The sequence below is a fragment of the Oncorhynchus keta genome, chromosome 35 (genome assembly GCF_023373465.1).
Source record: "Oncorhynchus keta strain PuntledgeMale-10-30-2019 chromosome 35, Oket_V2, whole genome shotgun sequence".
Taxonomy (NCBI): Eukaryota; Metazoa; Chordata; class Actinopteri; order Salmoniformes; family Salmonidae; genus Oncorhynchus; species Oncorhynchus keta.
Genome location: NC_068455.1, coordinates 12,816,206 through 12,829,431, shown reverse-complemented (window position 1 = coordinate 12,829,431; position 13,226 = coordinate 12,816,206). Strand labels below are relative to the sequence as shown.

The 13,226-nt window shown below is 40.8% G+C and overlaps 1 protein-coding gene and 1 long non-coding RNA gene across 5 annotated transcripts in view; one reads left to right on the top strand and one right to left on the bottom strand.

The window, feature by feature from the left end:
- The first annotated feature begins 10,998 nt into the window (after positions 1-10,998).
- LOC127915866 (uncharacterized) lies at positions 10,999-11,427 on the top strand. The gene is made up of 3 exons (XR_008092609.1): positions 10,999-11,148; positions 11,201-11,274; positions 11,315-11,427. It is a non-coding gene; the product is annotated as an uncharacterized LOC127915866 (long non-coding RNA).
- Positions 11,428-11,443: 16 nt separating this feature from the next.
- Positions 11,444-13,226, bottom strand: part of LOC118369042 (syntaxin-binding protein 5-like) — a 60,039-nt gene continuing 58,256 nt past the window's right edge. For all 4 annotated transcript variants that reach the window (XM_052496549.1, XM_052496550.1, XM_052496551.1 and 1 more), the window contains 3 exons: positions 12,459-12,570; positions 11,990-12,210; positions 11,444-11,740 (listed from right to left, as the gene is read on the bottom strand). In XM_052496549.1, the coding sequence (XP_052352509.1) occupies positions 11,699-11,740; positions 11,990-12,210; positions 12,459-12,570 (375 nt within the window). In that variant the 3' untranslated portion in view covers positions 11,444-11,698. The remainder of the gene's footprint in view (positions 11,741-11,989; positions 12,211-12,458; positions 12,571-13,226) is intronic.

Sequence of the window (13,226 nt, the reverse complement as noted above, 5' to 3'; positions counted from 1 at the left end):
TCAACGCTGTATTTGTCAGCCACTGAAGTGAATCGATTCCAGTAGCTCTCTCGGACCAGTACTGTAGCTCTCTCCAGGAGGACTGTTGGACCAGTAACTCTCTCCAGGAGGACAGTTGGACCAGTAACTCTCTGATTTTGTTGTCAGCACATTCAACTATGTAAAGAAAAAAGTATTTAAGAATATTTCATTCATTCATATCTAGGATGTGTTATTTTGGATTATATAAAGGATTGTTCCCTTTATTTTTTTGAGCAGTATATATATATATATATATAAACGGAACAGAAAAATCAAACGCAAGATGCATCAATTCCAAAGATTTTAGTGAGTTACAGTTCATAGAAGGAAATCCGTCAATTGAAATACATTCATTAGGCCCTAATCTATGGATTTGATATGACTGAGCAGGGGTGCAGCCATGGGTGGGTCTGGGAGGCCAAATGCTCACCCACTTGGGAGCCAGGTCCACCCACTTGGGAGCCAGGTCCACCCACTTGGGAGCCAGGTCCACCCACTTGGGAGCCAGGTCCACCCACTGGGGAGCCAGGTCCACCCACTGGGTAGCCAGGTCCACCCACTGGGTAGCCAGGTCCACCCACTGGGTAGCCAGGTCCACCCACTGGGTAGCCAGGTCCACCCACTGGGTAGCCAGGTCCACCCACTGGGTAGCCAGGTCCACCCACTGGGTAGCCAGGTCCACCCACTGGGTAGCCAGACCCTGTCAATCAGAATGAGTTTTTCTCCACAAAAGGGCTTTATTACAGACAACAACCCCCCTGACCAAGGCCCTTCTCCCCAAATTGTTGTTTGGCCAGGCGGTCAGCTCTAGGAAGAGTCTTGGTGGTTCCAAACTTCCATTTCCATTTAAGAATGATGGAGGCCACGGTGTTCTTGGGGAACTTCAATGATGCAGAAATGTTTTGGTACCCTTCCCCAGATCTGTGCCTCGACACAATCCTGTCTCGGAGCTCTACAGACAATTCCTTTGACCTCATGGCTTGGTTTTTGCTCTGACATGCACTGTCAACTGTGGGACCTTATATAGACAGGTGTGTGCCTTTCCAAATCATGTCCAATCAATGGAATTTACCACAGGTGGACTCCACAATAACTTTGTAGAAACATCTCAAGGATGATCAATGGAAACAGGATGCACCGGAGCTCAATTGAGTCTCATAGCAAAGGGTCTCAATACTACTATAAATAAGGTATCAGTTTTTTACTTTTAATACATTTGCAAAAATGTCTACAAACCTGTTTTTGCTTTGTCATTATGGGGTATATGTTGAAACCTGACTGAATGGCTTCTAGTGAATTCAAATATACCGGGAGCTCATTCAACAGACAATCTCCAAAAATGTGATATATATATAGCTGAATCTGAGATGCACACATTAAATATACCACCAGAAATGTTTATTTTCATGTTTGTATAATGGGCATTATGTACAAGCATTGTTTTGGAGACATCTTAAAATGCACAATTCTATTCTTCTTAAATTATACATTAAAAGTATTTATTTGCAATATATTTAAATTAAAATGATATACTTTCTTCTGAAATATATAAATAGAATATCATTAATGGGCAATGAAAACCAAATCTGAAAATGAAGCCAGTCAGTATATTACTGGCGTATCACACAGTTAACATGTCCAACATGTTTTTGTACTTCAGAGAAATAAACAAGAAAAAGGAAAAAATATAAACAACAAACTTAAACTGACAAAAGTGATTCAAGGAAGAAAAAATAGTGCAAAAACAGCTAACAAGTCCGTAGTATGAGTAAGGTCAAATCCGCACAACTGAAAATCCAATGTCCTAGGTCTTCTGGATAAAGCAGTGACAAGGATGGAGAAGCTTTTCCACCATTTCTCACACTGTATGATCAGGCCTATAGAGTTATGTAGTTATCATCACATCCAGACAGACGGTCATTTCTCACACTGTATGATCAGGCCTATAGAGTTATGTAGTTATCATCACATCCAGACAGACGGTCATTTCTCACACTGTATGATCAGGCCTATAGAGTTATGTAGTTATCATCACATCTAGACAGACGGTCATTTCTCACACTGTATGATCAGGCCTATAGAGTTATCATCACATCCAGACAGACGGTCATTTCTCACACTGTATGATCAGGCCTATAGAGTTATGTAGTTATCATCACATCCAGACAGACGGTCATTTCTCACACTGTATGATCAGGCCTATAGAGTTATGTAGTTATCATCACATCCAGACAGACGGTCATTTCTCACACTGTATGATCAGGCCTATAGAGTTATGTAGTTATCATCACATCTAGACAGACGGTCATTTCTCACACTGTATGATCAGGCCTATAGAGTTATGTAGTTATCATCACATCCAGACAGACGGTCATTTCTCACACTGTATGATCAGGCCTATAGAGTTATGTAGTTATCATCACATCCAGACAGACGGTCATTTCTCACACTGTATGATCAGGCCTATAGAGTTATGTAGTTATCATCACATCCAGACAGACGGTCATTTCTCACACTGTATGATCAGGCCTATAGAGTTATGTAGTTATCATCACATCCAGACAGACGGTCATTTCTCACACTGTATGATCAGGCCTATAGAGTTATGTAGTTATCATCACATCCAGACAGACGGTCATTTCTCACACTGTATGATCAGGCCTATAGAGTTATGTAGTTATCATCACATCCAGACAGACGGTCATTTCTCACACTGTATGATCAGGCCTATAGAGTTATGTAGTTATCATCACATCTAGACAGACGGTCATTTCTCACACTGTATGATCAGGCCTATAGAGTTATGTAGTTATCATCACATCCAGACAGACGGTCATTTCTCACACTGTATGATCAGGCCTATGGAGTTATGTAGTTATCATCACATCTAGACAGACGGTCGGAGATTGGTCAATCAAGACGACAGTTTATAAAATGAAGGATCCCAAATGGCACCTTATTCCCAGAGTATGTAGTGCACTACTTTTGAATAAGGTGTAATTTGGGATCGTCACTTTGCCAAACCAGCACTATCAGATTTGCCTCCAGTTGTCTTGTCCCACTACTTGTTTATATACAGCTGTTGGCAGCCACCTGGAGTGAAAACATAACCTTCAGTTACCATAAATTACTCTACCTCAACACAAATGGCAGCATCTCCTTGCACGTCGAAAAAAACAACATGAAATCAAATAGTCGCACTGAAAAACACCATTAAGGAAGAAAATAAAAAAATCTCTACACATCTTTTGAAATATACTGCATCTATGGCTTCAAATATAAATACATGTGCCCATACACATATTCCTGAATATATGGATGTTGACAAACACAGATACACACATAAATAGGTAGAGGTTAGCATATATGCATCATGATAAGCAAAGGCAGAAGAGAGTTAGTTGTCTGTTAAGATAGTGGTTGATTCAGAAAATAATGACCAATTAATGTTTTACTGAACATTACATGGCACTTGGTCACTTCTTCTGCTGACACTACGAATACAAAGACAGCTTTATATGTTTGCTTGTGCTATAAGAGACATGCTTTCTTCTCTAAACATTCAAAACGATTTTAAATGAATAAGCCATGAGAAAATTGTATTAGAATCACTATGGAAGGATTGTGAGAAGACTAAGAGAGTAACCTAACCTGTAACGTAATATTACCACATTGTTCGGTAGGTGGAGGTAAAGATTTGAATGTCTTCACGTTTCCCCTAGGTACAGATCTAGGATCAGCTATAATCCCCTCCCCCAATCCTAACCTTAACCATTAGTGAGGACAATGCAAAACTGAACCAAGGTGAATGTCCAGGGGTATCTTCACCTTAGTCTGTTGTACATAACTCTCAACTCTATCTCTGAGCCAATCATAACCCAGAAGATTAACCTCAACGCTATGTCTCAGCCAATCGGAGCTGAGAACAAAATAGAAAACTGGCCCTGACATCATCTATGACCATCACTCTATAACCTCGTAAGAGAGAACTATATTTAAGCTGCACAGTGTTTCCAACATACTAACAACCTTTCAGGTTTTGATTATATCCATGTTTGTAGCCGTATTTTTGGCTAAACATTTCCTGCACATGCCTGTCAAGTGTGTTCAGTTTAGTGGATACTGTAGTAAGAGCCCGTAATGTATACACTGACAACACAACTGAAATTACATGATAAACAATACAACAAAAAAAGGAAGAACTTTCAGTAAACAAACAAGGGAACTGTGCTCTATTTGACTTCTTGCTTCAAAACAAATATGATGTGCAAACTGACCGTATGAATGATACGTGATAATAGTGTCTAATAATAATAATATAATATATGCCATTTAGCAGACGCTTTTATCCAAAGCGACTTACAGTCATGCGTGCATACATTCTACGTATGGGTGGTCCCGGGAATCGAACCCACTACCCTGGCGTTACAAGCTCCATGATCTACCAACTGAGCTACAGAAGGACCACAGGCTGTCTAGCCAGGCCTACTGTTCAAACTGACCATATGAATGATAAGTGATAGTGTATAGCCAGGCCTACTGTTCAAACTGACCATATGAATGATAAGTGATAGTGTCTAGCCAGGCCTACTGTTCAAACTGACCATATGAATGATATGTGATAATAGTGTCTAGCCAGGCCTACTGTTCAAACTGACCATATGAATGATAAGTGATAATAGTGTCAAGCCAGGCCTACTGTTCAAACTGACCATATGAATGATAAGTGATAATAGTGTCTAGCCAGGCCTACTGTTCAAACTGACCATATGAATGATATGTGATAATAGTGTCTAGCCAGGCCTACTGTTCAAACTGACCATATGAATGATATGTGATAATAGTGTCTAGCCAGGCCTACTGTTCAAACTGACCATATGAATGATATGTGATAATAGTGTCTAGCCAGGCCTACTGTTCAAACTGACCATATGAATGATATGTGATAATAGTGTCTAGCCAGGCCTACTGTTCAAACTGACCATATGAATGATATGTGATAATAGTGTCTAGCCAGGCCTACTGTTCAAACTGACCATATGAATGATATGTGATAATAGTGTCTAGCCAGGCCTACTGTTCAAACTGACCATATGAATGATATGTGATAATAGTGTCTAGCCAGGCCTACTGTTCAAACTGACCATATGAATGATATGTGATAATAGTGTCTAGCCAGGCCTACTGTTCAAACTGACCATATGAATGATATGTGATAATAGTGTCTAGCCAGGCCTACTGTTCAAACTGACCATATGAATGATATGTGATAATAGTGTCTAGCCAGGCCTACTGTTCAAACTGACCATATGAATGATAAGTGATAATAGTGTATAGCCAGGCCTACTGTTCAAACTGACCATATGAATGATATGTGATAATAGTGTCTAGCCAGGCCTACTGTTCAAACTGACCATATGAATGATATGTGATAATAGTGTCTAGCCAGGCCTACTGTTCAAACTGACCATATGAATGATATGTGATAATAGTGTATAGCCAGGCCTACTGTTCAAACTGACCATATGAATGATATGTGATAATAGTGTCTAGCCAGGCCTACTGTTCAAACTGACCATATGAATGATATGTGATAATAGTGTCTAGCCAGGCCTACTGTTCAAACTGACCATATGAATGATATGTGATAATAGTGTCTAGCCAGGCCTACTGTTCAAACTGACCATATGAATGATAAGTGATAATAGTGTCTGTTCAAAGCCAGGCCTACTGTTCAAACTGACCATATGAATGATAAGTGATAATAGTGTCTAGCCAGGCCTACTGTTCAAACTGACCATCTGAATGATATGTGATAATATGTGATAATAGTTAGCCAGGCCTACTGTTCAAACTGACCATCTGTTCAAATGATATGAATGTGATAATAGTGTCAAGCCAGGCCTACTGTTCAAACTGACCATCTGAATGATATGTGATAATAGTGTCTAGCCAGGCCTACTGTTCAAACTGACCATATGAATGATATGTGATAATAGTGTCTAGCCAGGCCTACTGTTCAAACTGACCATATGAATGATATGTGATAATAGTGTCTAGCCAGGCCTACTGTTCAAACTGACCATATGAATGATATGTGATAATAGTGTCTAGCCAGGCCTACTGTTCAAACTGACCATATGAATGATAAGTGATAATAGTGTCTAGCCAGGCCTACTGTTCAAACTGACCATCTGAATGATATGTGATAATAGTGTCTAGCCAGGCCTACTGTTCAAACTGACCATATGAATGTTCAAATATGAATGATATGTGATAATAGTGTCTAGCCAGGCCTACTGTTCAAACTGACCATATGAATGATATGTGATAATAGTGTCTAGCCAGGCCTACTGTTCAAACTGACCATATGAATGATAAGTGATAATAGTGTCTAGCCAGGCCTACTGTTCAAACTGACCATATGAATGATATGTGATAATAGTGTCTAGCCAGGCCTACTGTTCAAACTGACCATATGAATGATAAGTGATAATAGTGTCTAGCCAGGCCTACTGTTCAAACTGACCATATGAATGATAAGTGATAATAGTGTATAGCCAGGCCTACTGTTCAAACTGACCATATGAATGATATGTGATAATAGTGTATAGCCAGGCCTACTGTTCAAACTGACCATATGAATGATAAGTGATAATAGTGTCTAGCCAGGCCTACTGTTCAAACTGACCATATGAATGATAAGTGATAATAGTGTCAAGCCAGGCCTACTGTTCAAACTGACCATATGAATGATATGTGATAATAGTGTCTAGCCAGGCCTACTGTTCAAACTGACCATCTGAATGATAAGTGATAATAGTGTCAAGCCAGGCCTACTGTTCAAACTGACCATATGAATGATATGTGATAATAGTGTCTAGCCAGGCCTACTGTTCAAACTGACCATCTGAATGATATGTGATAATAGTGTCTAGCCAGGCCTACTGTTCAAACTGACCATATGAATGATAGTGATAATAGTGTCTAGCCAGGCCTACTGTTCATGAATGATAAGTGATAATAGTGAGCCAGGCCTACTGTTCAAACTGAATGATATGTGATAATAGTGTCTAGCCAGGCCTACTGTTCAAACTGACCATATGAATGATATGTGATAATAGTGTCTAGCCAGGCCTACTGTTCAAACTGACCATGACCATATGAATGATATGTGATAATAGTGTCTAGCCAGGCCTACTGTTCAAACTGACCATATGAATGATATGTGATAATAGTGTCAAGCCAGGCCTACTGTTCAAACTGACCATATGAATGATATGTGATAATAGTGTCTAGCCAGGCCTACTGTTCAAACTGACCATCTGAATGATATGTGATAATAGTGTCTAGCCAGGCCTACTGTTCAAACTGACCATATGAATGATATGTGATAATAGTGTCTAGCCAGGCCTACTGTTCAAACTGACCATCTGAATGATATGTGATAATAGTGTCTAGCCAGGCCTACTGTTCAAACTGACCATATGAATGATATGTGATAATAGTGTCTAGCCAGGCCTACTGTTCAAACTGACCATATGAATGATATGTGATAATAGTGTCTAGCCAGGCCTACTGTTCAAACTGACCATATGAATGATATGTGATAATAGTGTATAGCCAGGCCTACTGTTCAAACTGACCATATGAATGATATGTGATAATAGTGTCTAGCCAGGCCTACTGTTCAAACTGACCATATGAATGATAAGTGATAATAGTGTATAGCCAGGCCTACTGTTCAAACTGACCATATGAATGATATGTGATAATAGTGTCTAGCCAGGCCTACTGTTCAAACTGACCATATGAATGATAAGTGATAATAGTGTCTAGCCAGGCCTACTGTTCAAACTGACCATATGAATGATATGTGATAATAGTGTCTAGCCAGGCCTACTGTTCAAACTGACCATATGAATGATATGTGATAATAGTGTCTAGCCAGGCCTACTGTTCAAACTGACCATATGAATGATATGTGATAATAGTGTCTAGCCAGGCCTACTGTTCAAACTGACCATATGAATGATATGTGATAATAGTGTCTAGCCAGGCCTACTGTTCAAACTGACCATGAATGATAATGATATAGCCAGGCCTACTGTTCAAACTGAATGAATAGTAGCCAGGCCTACTGTTATAGTGCCAGGCCTACTGTTCAAACTGACCTTATGAATGATATGTGATAATAGTGTCTAGCCAGGCCTACTGTTCAAACTGACCAGGCCTACTGTTGAATGATATGTGATAATAGTGTATAGCCAGGCCTACTGTTCAAACTGACCATATGAATGATATGTGATAATAGTGTCTAGCCAGGCCTACTGTTCAAACTGACCATATGAATGATATGTGATAATAGTGTATAGCCAGGCCTACTGTTCAAACTGACCATATGAATGATATGTGATAATAGTGTCTAGCCAGGCCTACTGTTCAAACTGACCATATGAATGATATGTGATAATAGTGTCTAGCCAGGCCTACTGTTCAAACTGACCATCTGAATGATATGTGATAATAGTGTCTAGCCAGGCCTACTGTTCAAACTGACCATATGAATGATAAGTGATAATAGTGTAGTGTATAGCCAGGCCTACTGTTCAAACTGACCATATGAATGATAAGTGATAATAGTGTCTAGCCAGGCCTACTGTTCAAACTGACCATCTGAATGATATGTGATAATAGTGTCTAGCCAGGCCTACTGTTCAAACTGACCATATGAATGATATGTGATAATAGTGTCTAGCCAGGCCTACTGTTCAAACTGACCATCTGAATGATATGTGATAATAGTGTCTAGCCAGGCCTACTGTTCAAACTGACCATATGAATGATATGTGATAATAGTGTCTAGCCAGGCCTACTGTTCAAACTGACCATATGAATGATATGTGATAATAGTGTATAGCCAGGCCTACTGTTCAAACTGACCATATGAATGATATGTGATAATAGTGTATAGCCAGGCCTACTGTTCAAACTGACCATATGAATGATATGTGATAATAGTGTCTAGCCAGGCCTACTGTTCAAACTGACCATATGAATGATATGTGATAATAGTGTATAGCCAGGCCTACTGTTCAAACTGACCATATGAATGATATGTGATAATAGTGTCTAGCCAGGCCTACTGTTCAAACTGACCATATGAATGATATGTGATAATAGTGTATAGCCAGGCCTACTGTTCAAACTGACCATCTGAATGATATGTGATAATAGTGTCTAGCCAGGCCTACTGTTCAAACTGACCATATGAATGATATGTGATAATAGTGTATAGCCAGGCCTACTGTTCAAACTGACCATATGAATGATATGTGATAATAGTGCCAGGCCTAGCCAGGCCTACTGTTCAAACTGACCATATGAATGATATGTGATAATAGTGTCTAGCCAGGCCTACTGTTCAAACTGACCATATGAATGATATGTGATAATAGTGTCTAGCCAGGCCTACTGTTCAAACTGACCGTATGAATGATATGTGATAATAGTGTATAGCCAGGCCTACTGTTCAAACTGACCATATGAATGATATGTGATAATAGTGTCATAGCCAGGCCTACTGTTCAAACTGACCATATGAATGATATGTGATAATAGTGTCTAGCCAGGCCTACTGTTCAAACTGACCATCTGAATGATATGTGATAATAGTGTCTAGCCAGGCCTACTGTTCAAACTGACCATATGAATGATATGTGATAATAGTGTATAGCCAGGCCTACTGTTCAAACTGACCATATGAATGATATGTGATAATAGTGTATAGCCAGGCCTACTGTTCAAACTGACCATATGAATGATATGTGATAATAGTGTATAGCCAGGCCTACTGTTCAAACTGACCATATGAATGATATGTGATAATAGTGTATAGCCAGGCCTACTGTTCAAACTGACCTTATGAATGATATGTGATAATAGTGTATAGCCAGGCCTACTGTTCAAACTGACCTTATGAATGATATGTGATAATAGTGTCTAGCCAGGCCTACTGTAGCAGTAGTAAAAAATATGGAAAAAAGTTATTCATCACACCATCATTATGACTCATCAATAAACATATGTTTAATTAATTAAGTGCTTGGATGGAATTTCTTGAAAAACAAAAAACAGCAAATAAAGATGACAAATAAAGATGACAAATATAGATGACAAATATAGATGTAAATCCAACATAAGAAAGAAAGAAATGGAGAAACCAGAGATAAAACACAGAGGGGATGAATCAATCGTTGATACATTATAACCATTGCTATAGATATTAGGACATCAGGAGCAGAGATGGTTCCACTGGCTGGTTTACATGGAGTTTTCCTCCACACACAGGAGACTCCCCTTAGAGGTCCATTGTGATTGGTTGACACTGTGAAGAGTAGACAACACCTCACCTGGCCCCTGCACAGGTAACCTCACAGGTAACCTCTAACAGTACTCATTGTGTATAGTTATCTTACCTCTTGGAGAACCAAACAGCTGAACAGATAAGAGCATGACTGATGAAACACAGGATCAGTCCCCTTAACCCAGAGGAGAGGGACTAAGGGAATGAGCATCATCTCCTCAGATGACATAGAAAGAAAGATCCAGAATAACTCTTCCTCCTCCGTCCGTCCGAGTCGGCCTGTCTGTGTCAGTCAATCTGTTTCAGTCAGTCTGTCTGTTTCAGTCAGTCTGTCTGTGTCAGTCAATCTGTTTCAGTCAGTCTGTCTGTTTCAGTCAGTCAGTCTGTGTCAGTCAGCCAGCCAGTCGGTCTGTGTCAGTCAGTCAGCCAGTCGGTCTGTGTCAGTCAGTCAGCCAGTCGGTCTGTGTCAGTCAGTCAGCCAGTCGGTCTGTGTCAGTCAGTCAGCCAGTCGGTCTGTGTCAGTCAGTCAGCCAGTCAGTCAGTCAGCCAGTCGGTCTGTGTCAGTCAGTCAGCCAGTCGGTCTGTGTCAGTCAGTCAGCCAGTCGGTCTGTGTCAGTCAGTCAGCCAGTCGGTCTGTGTCAGTCAGTCAGCCAGTCGGTCTGTGTCAGTCAGTCAGCCAGTCGGTCTGTGTCAGTCAGTCAGCCAGTCGGTCTGTGTCAGTCAGTCAGCCAGTCGGTCTGTGTCAGTCAGTCAGTCAGTAGGTCTGTGTCAGTCAGTCAGTCAGTCGGTCTGTGTCAGTCAGTCAGTCAGTAGGTCTGTGTCAGTCAGTCAGTCAGTAGGTCTGTGTCAGTCAGTCAGTCAGTAGGTCTGTGTCAGTCAGTCAGTAGGTCTGTGTCAGTCAGTCAGTAGGTCTGTGTCAGTCAGTAGGTCTGTGTCAGTCAGTCTTCATCAGTCAGTCAGTTTCAGTCAGTCCTCATCAGTCAGTCAGCTTCAGTCAGTCAGCTTCAGTCAGTCAGCTTCAGTCAGTCAGTCAGTTTCAGCTTCAGTCAGTTCAGTTTCAGTCAGTCAGCTTCAGTCAGTCAGTCAGTCAGTTTCAGTCAGTCTGCTTCAGTCAGTCTGCGGTAACCAGGTGACTGAGGTAATGCAGTGTTGTATTGTGCTGCTAGGAAGAAAGCCTCTCAGTCTGTCATACAACACCTCTTCCTCCTGCAGAGAGATGAAGGAGAAGAGGAGGAGGAGGAGCTGCATCTCCTGTAGATAATAAAGTGGTGCAACAAAACAACTGCGTCCCACTGTCTCCCCTCGCTGCCATCAGAGCTGGTACCACTTCTTATCTTTGTACTTCAGCATCATCTGAGAAAGGGAAGGAAGTGAGAGAAGACGATGAGACAGTACACGACTCATAGACAACACCTGGGTTCAGGTAGTATTCATTTTCTTTCAAATACATGAGTCGTGCTCGATTTAGCCCAAAAGTGCAAACTCTGTCCATCATGCACTCGAGGCAGGCTCAATCAAACAATGAAAGTATTTTGGGGAAACAAATACTAGTTGATCCCAGGTTTGCACCTCACAGATGACCTGGTAGAGCATTGGCCTTACATCATGAGCATGTTTAGAGAAGGAGTCAGCGCTGGCCATCATGGCTGCGGTTCTGTCCTCCAGCTCGCCCAGTTTCTGCCCCCTCTCATCCAGGGCTATCCTGGCACGGGCAAGGTCCCCCACCACCCCAGAGGCTGCTCCCTTCATACCCTCCATGCCCTGGGGCCCGGGGATGTGCTGCGCCAGACTACGAGATGCCTTACCCGCCGCAGTCTCACCAACTGTAGAGGACAGAGGGAGAGAAACCAAGATGTGCCACAAGAACAGGCTTTATAACTGCAACGCCATTATCGCTGTGTCCAAGAACACTGCGTCATTAGTAATCATATGCCAAGCATATTGTACGGCATTATCTGTGTCCAAATAAGTCAGATGTGTCCTCAAAATGCTCTAGAATGTCAGTCACAGTTAAATAGAACACGGTTCTATAGCTACTGAAGGAGAGGTGTATTGTGGGAATGATACTCACACAGATCTTCTCTATCCAGCGACTGAGCTCCTCCCCCAAACAGGCCCTTGAAGAAACCTCTATTAGGAGCTTCAGGTGTCTCTAACGGTGTAAACAGCTCTCCCATCATCTCCTAAAGATTCAGATGTAGCACCATATGTCAAAAATAACTTCAGTATTTATCATACCCACAAACACAAAATGTGATATCTCTCTCTCTCTCACACAGACACACACAGCACAAGCGCACACATACACACACGGGCTGGGCGATATGGCCAAGATATCATATTACAATATTTGTTCCTTTTTTATTTTTTTATAGTAACTTTACTGTATTTGACTGTATTTTATGATTTTTAATAATACAAGTTCTGACTAAGCTTTATGAATAGTGTGTGACTAAGGTGGCAACATACATTCGAAGTGATTTCAATGGGTCTTGATTGTTTTTTATACTGTTCAATTTAACTTCAACCCAAAATCATTTTCTGCATTTTCATCAATTGCTGTACTAATTTGTTATCCTTTCTACACTGTGCTACATAGGGCAGCATGATTATGGACAACAACAAAAAAAATCTAGGCTCAATTGCAATTTATTTTTGAAGAAATATTGCGATTGGGCTTGAGATTTAGGTCAAAACACTTGGGTAAACTGTTGCAATCATGGAAATACAGACATGCTGAAATGGGTTGGTACACTTCCTGAAAAGAGATGACATTAAAAGCTAGTTTATCATGTATACTTGCATGCCTTTGGTATGTCATAGAATAAAGCAAAGAAGC